Below are 20,048 nucleotides of genomic sequence, written 5' to 3' on the forward strand. Positions count from 1 at the left end.
ACCTAAATAGGGCAATATTGGCAATCTCATTTTCTCATTTAAAAAAAAAGAAAAAAGTTCTTTGGAAACATTCAAGTAATGTTTTCCAAAGCCTCCCCCCTCTGGCGATGGCTCCCACATACTGTCTTCATTAGGCGAACAGGCCTGATTTGGAAACATGAGCTGAGAGCCCAGTCCTAAACTACATTCTTTAGATTCCCTGTAAACAAGCAAAAGGAGGGGATTGGGAGATTGGGAAGAGGCAGAGGAGGGGGGGAAAAAGCTGGTCAAAATACATCATAAAAATATTGAGAGAGAGAGAGAGAGAGAGAGACACACGATGGTTTATATGGAGTGAGACAAACAGTTGTTCCGTTGTTAAAATGAACACTGACATATACAAGCGCAAACACACACACACACACACCAAAACAACGCACAAACGTACCAAAACAACAAAGGCAATTTTAAACAACAGTGTGTTTCTTTCCCTTCGGTAAGGCAGCGTTTCTCGTTAAGCACCGTGCATACGTACAGGAGATCTGTTTTTTTTTTTTTTAGAGGAGATAGTGTCTGATTTAGTAGACATTTAAAAGAAAGTGGAAAAGAATCAAACCAAATCATTTGGACATTAGAACTTCCCTGTCAATCTCCTCATTTGCACCTGAGCCTAAACTGTACGCAATGCACACCAAAGCAGGGTAGTGTCGTGTTTACAATAAGTCTATATGGTTCGTTAAAATTTGACAAGAGAAAATCAGACACTAACATTCTCTAATAAAATACCTCAACATGTATGCCAGCTGCTTATAAATATGAACAGATGTATGAGAGAACGTGGCTTAGCATATTGTTGTTGCTGGTTGACTTTGGAGAGTTCCTACAATAACACAAAGTTAAAGCATGGACGTAATGCAAATCATGGGAATGTGGCATGAATGTATTTCCTATGGAACCACAGAGATATGCAAATGTCACTGCATGCAAATCCCCTTGATTTTAACGTCTATAACCCCCATGTGATTTGCCTGAAATTGCATATCCATTCATTTGCGCGGCCCAACGCTAACGTGGATGCTCTTTTGTTTTCGTCCGAGTTCAAAATCGAATCACGCCTGTCAAAATCAATGTGATAGACAAATGATGTCTGTCTGAAATTAAAAATCACGTGAGGGGAATTCAGATAACATGAGGACGTTTCCTAACGCAAATGGCTTTTCATCATTTCTGCAAGTCTCTTATTCTAACTACCTAACCAACCAGTGGTGGCACTGGTATTTTGGATCGTAAAATAACATGTAGGTCTAAACGAGGGGTAGCCCCAGTTTTATCTCAGTCCCAATGCTCTCACTATCTGCCTGGCGTACGCGTCGCTAGAGCAAACGTTTTAACAAAGGACTAAAACCCGTTTGATTTGGGCATCGTTTCCTGTTTGTATGCGGTATCTTACTCTCATATAAAACCTTCATTATGACTTCCCTGCTGTATATGATTAGGAGTGGTTTGAGCTTGGGAAGGATTTAAATTGCTCAAGCGTACACTAATCAGGGTCAGAGAGAGCAACCATGTGTAGCTTTAAAGTCGTTTTGCGTTCTCTCTCTTTTTCTCTCTCTCTCTCTCTGTTTTAAATACAGAACTCGTAGTCTCGTAAATGTTCCCCAGATGTGCACGAAAATTCGTGTAATGCCTTTCGCAACGGAGAAGGGCACGTCATTTATTACCTGTGTTTATCAATCTCAGCTCTTCACGGAGGAAGGTTGGGATATTCCTGGTTATGCTTGTGTTGATAAAACACAACGTCCCCAGGAGGTCAGACACTTAATTGGGATATGTTTTAACGAGCAAGCTGTTGTTACACGCGGCGCCCAGTGGTTATCTCATATCGCTCCGATGCGCTCTAATCTCCAGTTTTTTTTTTTATTATTCGCTGTCTGGGAGATGGAGTTGCTCCAACAGTCATAAATAGGGCGAGGATGTGACATAAACGAAACAATAAACAAACAGCAAGTCAGATCCTGTCACGACTGTTTTCTAATTAAAAACCGCGGTTTAATTGATGTAAAGCGCCATTTCCACCAGTAGAGGCAAATGAGTGTGAATTCTTGTTATGGGTTTACCGACAATCAAATCTTTCGGGAAAAAAAAAAGGCTCGTAGAGTCCATACCAACAACGTGATTTAAAACTTGATTAAATGTTTAATTCCTCTCGAGCTACGAAAATCCAACCTCAAAAACAAAACTCAAACATCTGGTGTCATTTTATTTTGTCACACTGCCCCCGTGGGTACCACTCTCATACCAAATATTAATCAATGCAGTTAAATTTAAAATGTAATTTTCATCATCTATAGGTTTAATGAGTACGTAAACCGCGCCAAAAAAACGCAGTGTAATATTACGCCGTGCCCGTGCGGCGTGGGTAGTTTTACAGCTCGAGTCCTGCTGGGTAGATTTAACTGTGGTTTCCATGGGATGGGTCGTTCTGAACCCTGGCACGTGACAATGCCAACCTGCTACAGTGGGCTTGTACTGGCCAGCCGCTGTATCGCACCCTGTCTGCCTGGCATGTCGTCTCTATTGGTACGGTGGAGAGAGGCACGTAATGTTTGAAAAGCCGTCCTCTGTCCCAACAGAGCGACTGGTTACAGCGTTTATAATGTCAAGAATCGCATTGAATTCTCTGTCAAACTTTTTAAATCTGTTTAAATCGGTCATTCTTACATGGGTGATTTCCCTGCTTGCTCTAGACTTTCTCAGCATGATACACGCAGATTAATACCAACCCAAAGATTAGAACAACCTAACTTGGCAGTAGCTTCTAATAATGAACGAAAAACTACCACACGAAGGTCTTTAGGGTATAGACACGATACAGAGTTTGTCATTTCCCATAACCGGAGCCCTCTGTTTCAAGCAATCGGACTCCTCAAAGGACCAGAAAAATGCGACGTATGTCTTTATAGACGCTCCAGTTCAACCAGAATGGCCAAACAGAGGCTAAAAAGAGCACGCAGTGGATTTACCACTGGTTATACGCTACATAAACGGCTTTCTAACAGTACAGGGCCCTGCCCACAGCTTTACAAAGAGGTCAGGCCCGGGAGCTGATCTCCAGTCAGGTTCCCTTTCTTTGATCCCATTAAGTAACCATCGCAGGTTAAACAGTTGAACTGATCCCAGACCTGCTGCCCTGTATCATTTCATTTTTTTTTTTTAGTAGTCTCTGTGCTTACGCCCACAGCAGAGGGAAGGAGGAGAAACCTCTAAGGGGACCTCAGCAGTAGGCTCCCTAAGCCCTTTTTAATTAGTCCAGTGGTGTTGCGGGAAATGACTACATAGTACGTACAATGTGGGCACTGTAAATGAAAAAGGGCTGGAAGACGGGAGTGAGCCGGCAGATGACAGCAACTGGGTCCCACTGGACATTCAGAGAGTATGGTTAGGTTGGGTCATTTAGTGGAGTGATATATATATATATATATATATATATACACACACACACACACACACACATTCACATATATATACATATGTGTGTGTTTGTGTGTGTATATATATATATATGTATGCATGTATGGAGAGAGAGAGAGAGAGAGAGAGAGAGAGAGAGAAAACTGTATTTTCACTGAGTGACAACTTTCTTTCATCACTGACTCTGGCTTCTGTAAGAGTGCGGCAGGACTGAATGAAGTGTGAAGTGTTACGATTTTTTTCTGCCTGTCCCATTTGTTTCTCGCTAAGCAACAAAAAACAAATCTCTTCATGTCTGTTATGCATTCCACGTTCTCTCATTTATCAAAACACACGGGGGTTAGGCAACCATTCTGTGGGTTTCTCCATGTGCTTGCATCAGGCAGGGCAAGGTCAGTTGTGTTGGTTAGTTTATGGTGGTAAAGGCTTCGGGGAAGAGTGAGGAGAGAGGGGAAGATGACCGTAAATCAGTCGGCGAGGTCAAAAAGGGACGACCAAAAAGCGACTGAAGCCACCGGCTTCGGATTCCCACGCCCACTCAGCACGGGTGAACCTGTGACCCCTGTGCGTGCCCCTTAAAGGCTAAACCGCCCAAAATCTTAGGAACCGGTCCTGCCCGTCAGACTGGATGTGAGAGAACATTAAACAGAGCTGATGGGTGTCAGAGAGAGAGAGAGAGAGAGAGAGAGAGAGAGACAGAGCGGGAGATCACTAAGACGTTAAACGCTGCGAGATATATTCAGGTTCGGGATAAAGAACAATTCCGAGAGGAAAGAAAAAAAAAGAAAAAGAGAGAGAGATCCGTCTGAAGTTTAAGGTGCAGCAGATGTGACAGAGAGCAGCGGCACATGTTCTCCGTTTGTTGTTTCTTTCTTTTCTCTCTTTTTTTTTTTTTTTTTTTTTAAATCGCTGTTCAACGGGCTTTCATTTTCGATTTTGAACTCCCGCGACTCACACTCCGCTGACTGAACCCCGATCCCAGGTGGTTTCCTGTGGGTCGGAGTCATCCCTTAGGACGCCGAGTAGTGAGGACAGAACCCCCCCCCCCCCCCTTCACGCCCCCCTACCTCCCTCACCTAAAACCACTGACCAGTCTGTCACCCACACACAGAGTTCTTTCAGCACTACACCAAAGGCTTATGGACACATTCCTCTCTCTCTCACACAAACTCACACGCACACACAGCACTGAGAGTGAATTACAGGCCAACGGGTGAGACACAGGTCGACGTTTCTACACCACGAGTATTCTCACCGCAAGCATACAGACAAACTGCACTGTAGCGAACACAGAACAATAACATGTAAGATACACACACACACACACACACACACACACACAGTCTATCCAGTCTGTTCCATATCATAAGCAAAAACACAAATGTGTTCCATACTTCAAGTTACATGATCCAGACAAGGAACATACACACAATTAAAAACATATGTGGGAAAAAAAACATCGAACAAAGACAAAAATATACTTATATTCACATATTGTAAGCCACAGAGAGAGATTATATATGTGTGTGTGTGTGTGTGTTTATGTGTATCTGATCTGTCCATCTCTGCTTCTTCTCATCCCCAGTCTGCCGTGAGAGACCTCACACTGACGTTTGTTGGTGCGGTGGCAGGGGGATGGGGGGGGGGGGTAGGGTGCTTATTTATTTACTGATTGCCACAGACATCAAACACAGGGGAGGAAGAGCAGTTGGGAGGGAGAGTGTGGCTTGTTTAGGGAACTCCCACAGGACTACGGGGGGGGGGGGGGGTGGCTGAGAGGAGCCCGGTCAGTTTTTTTTTTTGGTCTCGTCTGCATTCGCAGGCATACGCATGTGTCTGCCTGTGCTGTGTGCCTGCGTGTGTGTCTCAGGGGGTGGTGTTGTGAGCGTGGGTAACTTCTCCCCCTGGGACGGGCTCAACCTGCCCTGGTGAGGGACCGAGTCAATGAGGGGACAGCTGGATGGATGGATGGATGAATGAATGACACATGGAGGAAAAGAATTACGCCACCCCTCCAATCATCAATGACTGCGCAAATAAACACAACCGCGCTGGTCTGGACATTTTAACCAACCTCTTTGATACGGGCTAAAGTAATACCAGCTGGGTAGTGGCATTGTTCCGTGAGTGTGGAACAGCACAAGTGTTGTGGTGCAGTAGCATTGTGTGAGAGTGTTTGTGTGTGTGTGTGAGTGAAAGAGAGAGAGAAAGATGCAGTTCTGGTTGTCGTCATGGTGATTACCTTTGATGGTACTGATGACCCGGTCCAGCTGTTGGCTCTCGTTGCGGTCAGGTCGGCAGCTTGGGCTTATCTCCAGGGAATAATCCGGACCGTATTCCGTGAAGAACTTGAGTTGGGGTGAGAAAAAAGAGAGAGAGAGAGAGAGAGAGAGAGAGAGAAAAAAAAACAGACGTGTGGAATGCTTACAAACTGGACCAGAACAAACAGTGCAGAAAGCAGAGCTACAGCCCTTGCGTCACGTCGCTCCAAATACTTTGGAAACTAACGGAATCGGGGAAAAAAAAAAAAAAAAAGTTACAAGAACGCGTCTGTCGAGGCTACTGAGAAAGTTAAAAACCAGAGTTAAAGAAAACCACAAAGTCAATGAAGTTAAACAAACACGTCTTACTTGAGATGAGATTTAAGCGGTTTCCAACGTTTCTTGATTTTGCGCAGTGATCCTGACACAGATAAACTCTCCCCCAATCACATACATGGAAGAACATTCTAGACGGCTATGCTCATTCTCACAGTGTTTATGATTTACAGTGACCTCTTGCCTTGAAATGTAGCCAATGAGCAGTCACAGTTTCTCTCCATTATGTAATAGCAGTAAAATTACAATTAGGAACGCTTTATATTCTCAAATGGAAACAATGCTGCCCAGCCAGAAATACGGTCAAGCATGTTCCCACTTAATTTGATAGATGCTGGCTGTTCTGTCTCATGGAGAAATGGATGGTGTTGGGAGTGGGTTCAGTAGATTGGACTATATGGGTATTATGTGTTTTAGCCCAACTCTGCTTTCAATTAGGTCCATCTTGTTTATTCGGCTTGCCTCCGGTCCCAAGGCAAACCAGCGTGTAGTGGATTACAGAACATGAGTGTTTTAGCACTTGGTCTCTTTTTCCCCTCTCTCTCTCTGTCCCTCTCTCTCTCTCACACACACACACACACACACACACACACACACACACACACAAACACAAACACACGAACACACAACTACTTTTTTCCCATGAACTCAGGCTTTCCCATGTAGTTCAAACTGAGGCAGCACTACACACTTCCCTGCAGGACTGTTTGGCTTGGATCAGACCAAGACCGCTTTGATATAAAGGGTAAGACTGTATATGTGATTGTGAATATGATTTGATTTGGGTTTCTGAGTGGGACTGGGGGGGGGGGGCCTTGTAAACATGAGTGTGTTGTGTTTTTGAGGAAGGATGTGTAAGAATGGATGTGTGTGTGCGTGTGTGTGCGTGCGTGTGTGTGTGTGTGTGTACGGAGGAAGTGACGGGGGTGTGGTGCAGCACAGTGAAAGAATCTGACTCTACGGCTGGACCAGTTCCAAGTCATCTCAAAGCTCTCCCTGCAAAACGATCCAATATGCTCTTCTTAATGCCATCTCCAACAATACTCCACCTTCATTTGTTTTGAGAGAGCCACGCAATGGCCAACGTCAATATAACAACATTAATACAATAACATTTAACTCTCCAATATATCCGTATTCCAAAAAAGCACTGTTGAAGTTCAGCCTGGTCGTGACAAAAAGAAAAAAAAAGAAAGAAAGAATAAAACTAACAAGAGAAAACAAGTCAGACAGATGTCTCCTGAAACACATTCAAGATATTCCGGAGCCATACAGAAGAAACTAAGAACAATTCCTTCTGTCCAGGGTTCAAAGTACCACTGAGCATCTTGTTGTCTCTCGTAGACCTGCTCATCATCAAAGTCCACCTAAGTTTCACCCCCTGACCCTGATCTTTGACCCTGTAGCCAAAACAGCACCCCCGCCCCTTCGGCTTGAACCATTGATTTTCCCAGAGCTAATTTCCGGCATTTATCCTGGTCCGGAATTCTTGGAGCCAGTCAGCCCCCCCCTCCCATAATGGGACGATGGCAAAATACTCCCACCCCGGAGAAGGAACGAGGCAAGAACGGATGCGGTGTGGTCTGTTGTTATTCCGGGATCAGTTCGTATCGGTTCAGGTCAGTGGATCAGATGGAAAAACTGATCCCAGAACTGCAGTTGGGAGGCACCGTTACTCAGGGCTTTTTTAAGACTGCTGTGCTCTCGCTTGCTGTGTCTCTTCTTCTTCTGATCACGTGAGGACCTCCGAGAAGTGTTTAACATGGTCTGAGCTGTCCAGAAACAATGACCGTTAATTCAAAAACCAAATCAATGGAACCAGTCCTAATGCTAAACCTGGACTTGAAAGAGTTTGTGTATGAGCTTTTGAGAATTACTGCTTAAACGCAGCACCAGACAACCTACTGAGACATCCAGTCTTAACAAAGGTAGCTCACGGCATCCATTTTAAAAGAGAAATGATGTTATGTGCCAAACTTTATTGAAAAATCGCGTCCATAAACACGTGACATCTTTTGTGGACGGTCACTGATTGATTATTTCAATCACAGGTTTAAAAAAAAAAACAAACAAAAAAAAAAACAAGCTGAACATGGAATGTTTTGCAGAGAACCACTGACGCCATAGCGGGGTTTTCCCCAGAATCCAGTGCTCTGGGTGGTGACAGTATCAGGGCCGATGGTGTATAATAACATTACCTCCCAGATGGGTCAGAGGGAGTTTACACTGTCTCCGCTGACGGTCGGATGCTCAACGCCTCTCTGTCTGTCACGTTATAGGAAAGCACGGTCCCAGTCACTCCTTCAAAGGGCAAAACCCTCAGACAATACAAACCCCACACTGCCAAGCCTTATGGCTTCCTGTACAACTCCACCTGTGTCTGCCCCCGTGTGAGCATATGTCTGATTGAGTGTGGTGTGTGTGTGTGTGTGTGTGTGTGTGTGTGTGCGTGCGTGCGTGTGTGTGCGTGCGTGTGTGTGTGTGGGTGAGAGTTTGGAGGTGTGTTTGGGTCAGTCTGAGGGAAAAATCAGGGAAAAGTGCAGCGTCTCCAGGGTTTGACCGAGTTCAAAAACTGCCTGTCATGAAAAGTCCTCACATGTGCACGCACGCACGCACGCACGCACACACGCACACACGCACATGAGCACATCTATACCCGCGTGTCTTACCGCAAAAATACAAGCTAGACGTACGTCAAGTCCACCATGCGATGAGGGGGAGGGGCTTAAACAGAATGAAGTTTGAAAGCTTGTCGTTCATTTGATTCAGCATTTTTTTATGTGTTTCCTCCTATCAGTCTGTCTTTCATTTGCTCCCGTTGTAAAAACCCCGGAGAAACACGCAAAAAAAGCTCTTAAATGTTTTCTCAATCACTGACAGTACATCAGCCAACGTATAAAGTCCCTCTTACTGTCTCACACACTCTAACAGCCTTATTCACATCTAATGCCCTGTCCACTAAAATGCTTTTTCTTTCATATGGGAGACGAGCTCTTTCAACGGTGCGGTAGGCTCTGGTTTTCTCCTTCAGCCTTTTCACACACACACACAAGACTCCTTATAATCCCTTTACCAGTCTTCAACTAGCATGGACGCAGCTGTTCCACTGGGACTGGCTTTGAATTCTCTCTCACTCTCTTTCTTTCTTTCTCTAATGCTCTCTCTCTCTCTCTGTGGGCATGTTTGTTGGTGTAGGATCGGTTTGCATCTGTGATGACATGTTTGTGTACACAGCAGTATGAGTGTACACGTGTGTAAACTGCGTATGTATGGATTGGATTCAGTCTCTTTGCCCTTACTCCACAAGTTGACTCTCTCTCTCTCTCTCCCTCTCTTTCTATGTGTGTGAGAGTGTGTGTGTGTGTGTGTGTGTGTGTGTGCGTGTGTGTGTGAGAGACCTGACACTGATCACACAATAGAGGGAAGTGATGCAGATTGTCCAGTTCTGAGTCTCTCTGTCATGCTGAGCCCCCCGCACCCCTGATACACCCCCCCCCCAAAAGTACTTGGAGACAATAATAAAGAAAATGTGAAAACATGGGGGTGGGTGAGAGAAGGGGGCAAGGAGGGGGGGTAGACAGAGGGACATTAATTAAATTGTGAGGACGTGTTATGGGCAGAGAGAGATGGAGAGAGAGATAACTTGAGGGATGCAGAGACAGAGAGAGAGAAAGAGAGAGAGAGAGAGAGAAAGAGAGAGAGAGAGAGAGAGAGAGAGAGAGAGAGAGAGAGAGAGAGAGAGAGTAAAATGGAGTTCTTGGGTGTTTGTTATTTCACTGGGCTGTGCTGGGAATGGCTCAGCGGAAACAAGTAAAAACAAGTCTTAAAAAAGAAGAGGATGTACAGATGTGGAAAGGCTGGATCGCACTGAGTACCATTTCCACCCAAAGGCCAAACACAGAGCCTTACAGCGGAGAACAAACACACACACACACACACACACACACAAAAATCCAATCCCCCCCCCCATCCCCTTTTCCACTTATCACGGATAAGGCTGGACGTGGACAATCCCATGTGCTCTGCGCCTCATTAAACTGACGGTCAGTTAAACTTTATTTTTAGATTGAACTCCATACAAGCCTGGTTCCAAACACAAAAGACACTCTCTTCTTCGTGGTGGCCATAGCATCGCGAAAAGAATAAAACGAAATCGAAACTAATGAACGTTAATGATATGTTACCCGAGTCATGCTCCTCTTTCAAAAAAAAAAAATTCAGGGAAGCAAGCCTGTTCGTGAGGACCTATCGAACAATTTTTTTTTTTAATGCTAAGGGTCAAGACAGTGCTTGAATTCACTGTAGAAATCTGGCATATCAATCTGCATTCAACACCAGAACATGTGATCAATCTTAAGGCTAAAATGTATCAGTAAGTCACCACAGCACTGTGTGTGTGTGTGTGGATAGCTATGAATCCTCCTTTAGAACCAGAGCCTGTGTGTGTGTGTGTGTTTGTGAGCAGTGGGACTTGTCCAGTCCGCGGGGGTGTCTGACATAACAGCTCCAGGTCACTAAGCACCACAGACCCCATACAACTGAGGGAGCCCGGGAGTCTGTCTGGTTATTTCACACCAGCTAATGGACGGCCTTGTCACAAAGACCCCAACGCCGGCTCAACCCCCGCCAGCCAAGAAAAGAGAGTCGTGCTAATTTACTATAGCGTATGAGCCACACTAGATGAACGTTACAACAGGTAAACGGGCAGTGTGCAGGTAACCGGGCAGTGATGTGATGTGGTTAAAATACACTGGAAATTGAGGACATCACAATATATCTAACAGAAGAATTAAAATGTGATATGCTGTACACGCTGATGGAACAGCATGTAATATGTCTCACAATGTTTTTTTTGTGCAGTTTTCAACTACTGAGGCACACGTAATGAAAAGCAGTGATTTTCATGGAAGGCATCGCTATACGCTATCATAAGGAAAGCTGACACTGCTGTTCCACTCTCTTCCCTCTCTCTCTCCCTTTCTCTTTCTTTCTCTCTGAAAGCCGTCTATCTCTACTTCTATGCTTCTCATTTGGTAAGCTGCCTTCTGTCTCTCCGTGTCTCTCTCTCCCTCTTCTCTGTTTCTCTTTCTCCCCTTCTCACTCATTCTGAAGGGGCTCTGAATAAGCCCCTTGTTTGTCCCTACTCAAGGTCCTATCTCTGTCTGTATTGTTTGGGGTGTGTGTGTAGGGTCCAGACAGGCCCCTGTAAGGACCACAGATAGCTGTGTTTGTGTGTGTGTGTGTGCGTGTAAGGTTTAGACAGGCCCCTGTAAGGACCATAGAAAGCTCTGTGTGTGTGTTTGTGTGTGTAAGATTTAGACAGGCCCCTGTAAGGACCACAGACAGCTGTGTGTGTGTGTGTGTGTGTGTGTGTAAGGCTTAGACAGGCCCCTGTAAGGACCACAGACAGCTGTGTGTGTGTGTGTGTGTGTGTGTGTGTGTGTGTGTGTAAGGTTTAGACAGGCCCCTGTAAGGACCACAGACAGCCGGGCCAGGAAAGAGGAGAGCAGATCGTCAGGTACAAAGTTCGTCTTGTTCTACCTCTCCTTCCATGCCTTTTCCACTGTTTCATACGCTCCCTTTTTTTTTCACTGCTGCTTTTCCCTTCATTTTTTCCTCTCTCTCTCTCTCTGTATATCTCTTTCTCTCCTTTTACCCCATTCACTGTGTCCCTAAACTGCACACTCTCTTTCTCTCTCTCTCTCTCTCTCTTTTCTTTGCCTCTCTAGACTCATGCCACAGTTAAATAGTGTTTTGTTTGGCCTGGATGGACGCACAATAACTGCGGTGCTGAGTGGATAGAGGGAGAAGGGGGGGGGGGGCTTCTCCATGGCGGGGTGGGGGGTATGTGTGTGTGTGGGGGGGGGGGGGGGCTGCTCTTTGATGGCCCTGTGGGGGGAACAAAAGGGAGCTGGTGAGAGGGAGAGACGGAAGGCAGAGAGGGTCGCACGGAGGAGAAGACAGGGATCGGACTCATCTGGGAACACTCATGTTGATTCGCATTCGCCAGAGAAAACGAAGCGGAGAGGTGCAGACAAGCTGGGATGAGGTTATGACTGGTTGAAGTTTTTTGGGGTGGGGGGGGGGGTGAGTGGTTTACTGTGGCTTAAGGGATGTACTGTATAGAGGTTATGTTTCTAGCCATGTGAAATTGAGGATAAAGGCAAGAAGAATTCTCCAGAGTGGCTGAACAAACAGTTCTCGGCACAATACGACTGGTGCACGATTTGACCTGAACCGCAGTGTGAACTCCGCAGTCTATGTAAAAACAACCACAAAAACAAATGGCCTGTTCTCTGTGAATAACATGAGAAGGACGCACGCGGGAGTGGCGAACGCACGTGCGAAGCATTCGTGATAGAGACAAGTTTTGATCTGGAACTTTCTCTCTGTCTCTTTCTCTCATCCACGTCCCGAGTGCCTGGTATGCCTTCGGCGTCGGCGAACGCTTGAGGTTTACGTCGAGTGGTCTTGTTTTCGGTGTGCAGGACTTAATGAGGTCGTAGGTCTGACAGGGGTCAAAGGTCAGGTTTGGAGAAACAAGAGCATCTTTTATGTGGTTGACCACAAAAAGCTCCTTTCCGTAGCGGCAAAAAAAAAAAAAAAAAAGACCCTGTGTGTGAGTTTGGGTCAGAGAGATATCATGCCCTTCACTGTAAATCCACAAACCTATCCGTTCCCTCCTGTTCTGCTGAGGTAATTATGGAGGAATTTACTATTCTCCTTCTTCCACCAACCCCCCCCGAAAAAAAAATCTGTTTGAAGAATAAAACACACTTTTTCTCCAAGGAAAGTAGAGGGAGAAAATGAGAAAAAAACACAAGTCCCTCTCTGTCAGTGGACAGAGTGGTATTGTTAAGACCTCCACACACACACAGACACACACACATACATACACGCATGCACACACACAGAGCCCCTCTCTCCCCTCCTCCGAATCACCTGAAAACAAACACGTTTATTGAGGTCCGCTTGGACATCTTTGATTAGAGCCAGTGACTCAGCAGAGACAGAGAGAAGGAGGGAGTGGGATGGGAAAAAAGAGAGAGAGAGAGAGAGAGAGAGAGAGAGAAAGAGAGAGAGAGAGAGGAGAGAAAGAGAGGTAGCAGGTGATGAAAGCGGAGAGGGGACAGGGTTTTACCTCGTGGTCGGGTATCTCTGAAGCCAGCGTTTGTCCCAAGACTGTCCCCGTTAGGTAGGTCCAACAACGGGCAGTGTTGGCAAGATTATAACCCCCTGCCTCCAACAAGAGGTAAGGAGAGAGATAGGAACGAGAGAGAGAGAGAGAGAGAGAGAGAGAGAGAGAGAGAGAGAGATAGAATGTGAGTGAGTGAGCGAGTGAGTGGGAAAAGAAAGAGAGAGAGGAGGCATTGAAGTTAGCAAAAAGGGCCTCATTGTGTCAATGTAATTACTACCTTTCATCTGGTGCCTGACTAGACGGGTCTGTAACTCTCAAGTCATTTTAAAATGGGCTAAAAATCACAAAGTGGACTTTTTCTCTTCTTTTTTTCCTTTTCTTTCTGTCTGAATTAATAGTATACTAATAAAGTTTTTTTTTGTTTTTTGGCCAAGCCTAATGCCTGGCAAAAGGGAAGGGTGTGAGTGGGAGGCTGGCGCAGAAAAAACTCCATGACACCATTATTAAAATATCATCAGGGTAATACACTGTTCTGAGACTGGTTCAAAACTTAAGAGAAGCAGTTGATAAAACAAACACTAGGCCTACTTGGAATGTGGAACATTTGTACCCATTTAACATATAGTCAAGCAGTCCAAAAACACACACACACACACGCATACATACACACAAACACACAGACACACACACACACACACACATACACACAAACACACAGACACACAGACACACACCTCCTCCAAGCAGAAGTGTGGGTAACTCCCATTGCAGTATGTGGAGTAGGCACTTGCCAACGCCCACGGGGGTCATGTTGAAGGAACACATGGGGTCACCCGCCATGGTGTCCGCCCCCAGCTGCATCACGACGGCTTCCGGGTTAAACTGGGCTTTTACTTCCTGCATAACACTATCAAAAGGATGAAAAAAAAAAGAAGTTAAACGGAATTATATACATACCAGAGCCAACAATTCCCAACGCATGACACAAGTTCTGAAATGAAATATTAACATTGATATGCAGGAAACAGCATTACCCATGAACACAGCAAAAAAACAACGATCTTTGTCAGCTAACCCATTACACTTAATGATACTTGTCATGTTCTAATGGAAAACATTGCTTAAAAATCTCAGAGCAACTTAGGCATGAATTACGCTTGGAACGCACTAAGCACACAACATCTTAATGCTACTTTGGCATAAAGTCATTTTTTTTCGGGTGGCCAAATATTACAGGGTCACAAATCCAATACTGTTGAATCAGAGCAGCTGCTTTGGATTCCATAACAAAGTCACATTGTTTGAGACGTCTTGTCTTCGCCCGACCTGGTGAACACCTGTAGGTAGCGGTCGTCCCGTATCCCGTCCTCCAGAGGGACGTTTACAGCGTAACCCCGACCTTTTCCCAGCCCCGTGTCGCTCACGTCTCCCGTACCTACAGGACAATGGTTTCCATGACAACGGTGACCGTGACAATTCTAATCATCATTATTATTAAAAAAAAAAAAAAAAAAACCTTGAAAAATCGAACCCGATCTGCACCGAAAACTATCCAACCTTATTCATCACGTCCCGGGTTCTTCAGAGCAAATTGGGTTTAGTCATGTGAAATGTGAGATTTAAACTGGACTGGACCGGACTGACTGAACTGAAGAAAACATCTGTTCTTTAAATGGGGCATTCGTCCCACTCTTCCATTTACTCGTTGCACCAAAAAGTCGCATCGAAACGGAACGAACTCCCCACAAACGGAGTATTATGTGGCCACGCTCCTTTTTCAGTGTTCTCACATTTTTGATCAAGACATAGTCAACGAGACTAAACACAGAGCTTCGCCGTCAGAAAAATAAGTGGGGTGGGAGTGCTTTCCCCGAACGTGTCGGTTAAGGGCGGGACTGACCTGGGAAGAAACCGGGAGAGAACTTGTGCAGAGACACCGTCATGACCTTGGACGTGAAGCTGAAAGCGTCCTCCACCCCTGACGAGAGAAATCATCGGAGACAGAAGTCGTTAAAAGACACATTTGATTTGTCATAAAACTAGAAACATCAGCTGAAACGTTGCCACCTCTGACTAAGTTGCTCCCACTCATGAAATAGCTGTTATGCTTCATGCAGTTTTCTAAAACATTAAGAGCAATGAGACGGATGGAAGAAACACTAAATTACAGTCAGTATCCAGTTTATCAGACCCACCTATCTGGCACTGGAACCCCCCCCCCCGACCCCCACCCCCACCCCCGAATTGCTCAGTGCTGATGTCACGGCATTACGCAGTCACTGGACGTTGGACAGTCTTATATTTATGCTACAAACAAACTATTTCATTTCGTTATTTTTCATCCCAAAGACGTTCCGTTGTTCTGGAGGTCTGTGTAGCGCACAAGACGCGCAAAAAGTGAATTCACCGCCGCGATAAAGGAGCTATTCGGAACAAAAATACGTACTTTGCGAAAGTGTACATTTTCTGGGACCTGGAAATGTTTTGGTTTTTTTTCTCTTCTGCTAAAATGCTGCCGCCAGTGCTTCCTCAGAGGTCTCGTTTTTGTTCTAAGACGACAAGAGCGGTCGTGCGATCGCGGTGTGGTTGCCTGCTGCCGTAGCCAATTGTCAACGAGGATTATTGTGTTGAGTATTCTGAGGTATCACTCTGCACACCACTGCTGCACTGCATCCATTGTTTTCCTGTTTGTGTATGTATCTCCTATCTGCTCGCTAAACTGCATAATTCTTCCCATTCTTCCTCAGGCCTCTCTCTCATCAACAAGTCGTTTTCCTCCGCGGAACTCCCACTGACTGGATGGTTTTTTGTTTGTCGCGGCATTTTCGGTAAACCTTAGACGTTGTTGTTGTTTGTGAGAAACCCAGGAAGGCAGCTGCCCCCCCCCACCCCCCTTACTGAGAACATGGCCTCTGGCACTAACAATCCTGCCATGTTAACAAAGTCACTCGGGTCAACCGTTTTGCCCATTCTAATGTTTAATCAAGCAGAAACCGGATGTCTCAGCAGCTTTCTAACTGTCTCATATAGCAGGTCACGTACAAGACTCGGTCTTGTCTCTCATAAACCAGACACTGAGGGCAAATCAGTGCTTTCTAAGTTCTATGCCAGAGCATCAACTGGACTCTGTATCTTCACTATAAGCTAGAGCCTGTTTGACCTGATTGAATTTTGCCGGGGTTTTTATGTCTGGCTGACTAAATGAATTGAGAGTGTTTGAACAGGAATAGGAGGAGAAAAAAAAAAGAAACACACTGTTCAATGGGTTCCCAAGACTATAGAAAAAAAGAGAAACCCTGACACGAAAGAGCCCCTGAAGACTCAGCTTAAGAAGTTGCCCTGCTCCTCTGAATCTAGCTGGGCACTTTGCCCAGGACTAGGGCCCTTAGCAATTGGCAGGACAAACATGGCCGCCGTTGCCACGGTGACTACGACTAAGGGTCATGATGACACAGGGTCTGGTTACCGTCGCCATGGTGAAGGTCCACGTCCACATAGAGCACTCGTTCGTACTTCTCCCTCAGTTTGAGGATGCCCAGGACGGCGTCATTCACGTAGCAGAATCCAGATGCTTCATCCCTGATGCACAGAAATACCACTTGAGTTTTTTTTCACCATTTAACAACAATCAAGGCAGTTTTCTTTTCTATGAGGTGTCATAACACTTGGTTAAAAACAGCCCACGTTTTTGAAGGGAACGGCCCAGTCTGGAATCCGATGGGATTTAGCCTCGGAATTTTGGACAGAACGATCCAATCCGACCGATGAAAACACGAACGTGATTCGAAATACAACACAATGAAATCCAGTTCCTCACCCACACAAAAGGTTGATTTGGGGGCTTTAGCTTTAAACAATGGAAACAAGGGCAGGAAACAAGCTTGTTGTGCCCTCTTACTTCTTGGCGTGATGCCAGCCTCCTGCCCAGTTGATGGCAACGTCACACTTTCCTTCAACTAGGCACTGGGCAGCCGTCAGCGTGGCTCCTCCAACTGCCGCTGCATAGTCAAAGATACCCTCTACCACTGGGCAGTCATAACCTGAGAGAGAGAGAGAGATAGAGAGACAATGGAAACCAGGAAAATCAGATAAAAAGAAGTGCTGAGACACATCTATATTAAAATAGATTTTTTTTGGCAAGAAGTCTGCTATGTAACTAATAACAATAACTCTGTTTTCTGTCCCAGGAGAAGAGAATGATCTGTCTGTCTGTCAGAGATATAAAGAACACATGGCAGACATCCAATGTAAACTCAACCTGACCACGTTCACTGAGTTGAACTGATGCTGAACTGATTCTCAGCAAGCATTCTGATATAACAGCGCCCTCTTGGGTTTAGATAGGAGAACTTCATACAAAAATAAAGGCGATTTTTTTTTTTTTTTACTTTGATAGACACATCAAGATTTACCGCATTGGATCATGACAGAAGCAATTTCCATTAATCTAAACCAATCATGTACCATTATTGCTCACGTTTCATATCTGATGATGAATAAGATAATAAGGACTAAATTCAGTTATACTAAGAAATGACTGCATTCTATAGCCAAATCTCTAATAAAACACGATATGTATCCATACTATCTAACCTAATCCAAAGTCAACAGACTGGGGGTCATCGTTGTCTCCGTCCTGGCTGATTTTGTGCAGATGCTCCAGGTATGAATCTGTATGAAACACTGCCATCTCTTCCATTGATGCTACATGAGGCTTCACAACTCTGAACGAACAGATATGACATATTTTAGTATACGTGACAACAATAAACACAAAGTAGCTCACTGTCGCTTAATAAACTCCCTTGATAAACTGAAATAAAACAATAATTACGACGGAAACGTTTGAGTTACCTCGCCGATTTGAATAAGACACCTACTGTTGCATTCACTCAGTTGTTCAGGGGAGTTTGACGGTTTTTAATGCGTCGGTTAATGCATTCAACAGGTTTAAAAGTTAATGCAACTCACCTCATGTGTTGCAATAAACCGTACGCCTCAATCAGGGAATGTACCATACTTGCCTAAGGGCAAAACATAAAAGAATTTAACGACACCAAACACGAACCAAATGAAGAATATAATCAAACTAAGTGAAATACCCAACATAATTCATAACATAACATATGATACCTAAGATTAAAATTGAAAATACTGCTAGAAAGCCTGCTTGTGATGCTGAATATTCTTCTTACCCGGTTTGGGACTTTTGATAAGGAGTCACAAGTTTCAATGTATTCAGGACTGTAAACATATACGACGGAGCGTTTAGGACATGTGCCATCTTGAGAATCACCTTTGTCACACATTTAATAACACACAAATTACAAAAGTGTACATAAAAATGTACGGTGTACGAATTTCCAGAGAGATTCTCTGTGAAGCCCAGGCTCACGAGCACAGAAAACACATCCGGGTCATTGCGAGTATTTTAAAATAAAAGCCCAGAACAGCATCCACATACAAACTATTATATTTATTCCGTGACAAACCGAAATGAACAATGTAATACACACCTCTTTTGATGGTAAACATAAAGTAGCAATCAATTAAGAATGATAAAATTACAGGTTATTGCATCATTAGATGCAGGTAAATGGAAGTATTACTGAAATAGTTATAATGAAGACTACAAACGCATGTTGTTCTGCAGAGTACTTCAGAGAAACTAAGTAGACTAAACTAATGAGGGCACGTGAACGCTCAGAAGATTTTCGAAGAGTTAAAGGTCAAACTTAAATCCATCAGAGTGAACAGAAAAACACAGGTTTGTAACAAAGAAGAAATTCAATCTTGAAAAGTGTTTCAATCCTTTATTTTTTCTTTGATCATACAATCAGATAAAGTCATGATCCTACTAGTGCCAAGTGTTTTAAGTACTCATTGCTGGCAGCCCAAAATGACTTGATATTAACAATGTTCAGGCATTAGTCTTTGCAAACAGGAGTGTGAGTTCAATCTTAAACCAATAAAATAAAATCAGCAAAAAGAATATGTATAACATGCATGGCCAAAACAAACCATTGATCATCTAAAGAAGATCCTACTTTAACATCAGGCAGGATTTACTTTATGAGGGTTTGAGGACAAAACAGAAATGTTGCTTGGTAACAACCTTTTTTTTTCTCAGATCAATTCTGTGGCCAGAGAATCAGAGATTATATTGTCTACTAATGGAGAATGAAAAACCAGAATAACAATGAGATGTCCAATTCAGAACTGTTTAATTAAATACACATTTCTGTATTTGTGTAAAAAGATAAACAGTTACACATCATAAAAATCTTACTTAAAATATGAATAAAAGTAAGAATAATAAGAATTGTCCTCCTGTATTATCGTGAACAATTTAACAATACTTTTATATTTACCTATCCAAATCAAACTCAAACATTCCCCAGCAACATGCAATTGAAGAGGAAAATGGAATTCTTTAAAACAAAATACAAACTTTCACACTTTTCATTACCTAGGCGGTAATCCATGAAGTAGACTGGTCTAGCTGAGTATTTAGTACTTAACTACTTAAGTGATGCATGATAATTGTTAAATTAAGTTATGTTTGCCTCAAATCGCATTTAAAAAATGAGGACTATTAGCTGCAACGGAAAACTCCAACAATGTTGATGAAAAGAGATTGCCCATTAGTTAGCTGGACACCTCTGCTATTCTGAGACATTTCTCTAGCTTAAGATTAAACAAGTTCTGACATTAAACTTGCTGAAATAATTTTTAATTTCTAGACACTGCCTTAACACAATATGTCCATTCAACGCTACTTTCCATTCCACAAACATACTGAAAAAAAAAAAAAAAAACGGCACACATTCGTGCTAGACAGAAAAGCTGCCTGTTGACAAATG

General features: G+C 44.0%; 1 protein-coding gene across 2 annotated transcripts; it reads right to left on the reverse strand.

Moving 5' to 3' along the window:
• Window positions 1–69: 69 nt before the first annotated feature.
• Window positions 70–18,548, reverse strand: hdac8 (histone deacetylase 8). 2 transcript variants are annotated; one of them, XM_030780633.1, is made up of 11 exons: window positions 18,381–18,548; window positions 18,157–18,209; window positions 17,779–17,909; window positions 17,084–17,225; window positions 16,652–16,764; window positions 15,086–15,163; window positions 14,512–14,620; window positions 13,920–14,092; window positions 13,189–13,283; window positions 5,693–5,798; window positions 70–199 (listed from the first exon to the last, which is right to left on the reverse strand). In XM_030780633.1, the coding sequence occupies exons 1-11, from the start codon at window positions 18,492–18,494 to the stop codon at window positions 177–179; spliced, it is 1,137 nt and encodes a 378-aa protein (XP_030636493.1). In that variant the 5' UTR covers window positions 18,495–18,548; the 3' UTR covers window positions 70–176. The 2 variants fall into 2 exon arrangements, with proteins under 2 accessions (XP_030636493.1, XP_030636494.1); XM_030780634.1 differs by lacking the exons at window positions 17,084–17,225; window positions 17,779–17,909.
• Between the last annotated feature and the right edge of the window lie 1,500 nt (window positions 18,549–20,048).

This window comes from Chanos chanos, chromosome 7 (genome assembly GCF_902362185.1).
Source record: "Chanos chanos chromosome 7, fChaCha1.1, whole genome shotgun sequence".
In the NCBI taxonomy this organism is placed as follows: Eukaryota; Metazoa; Chordata; class Actinopteri; order Gonorynchiformes; family Chanidae; genus Chanos; species Chanos chanos.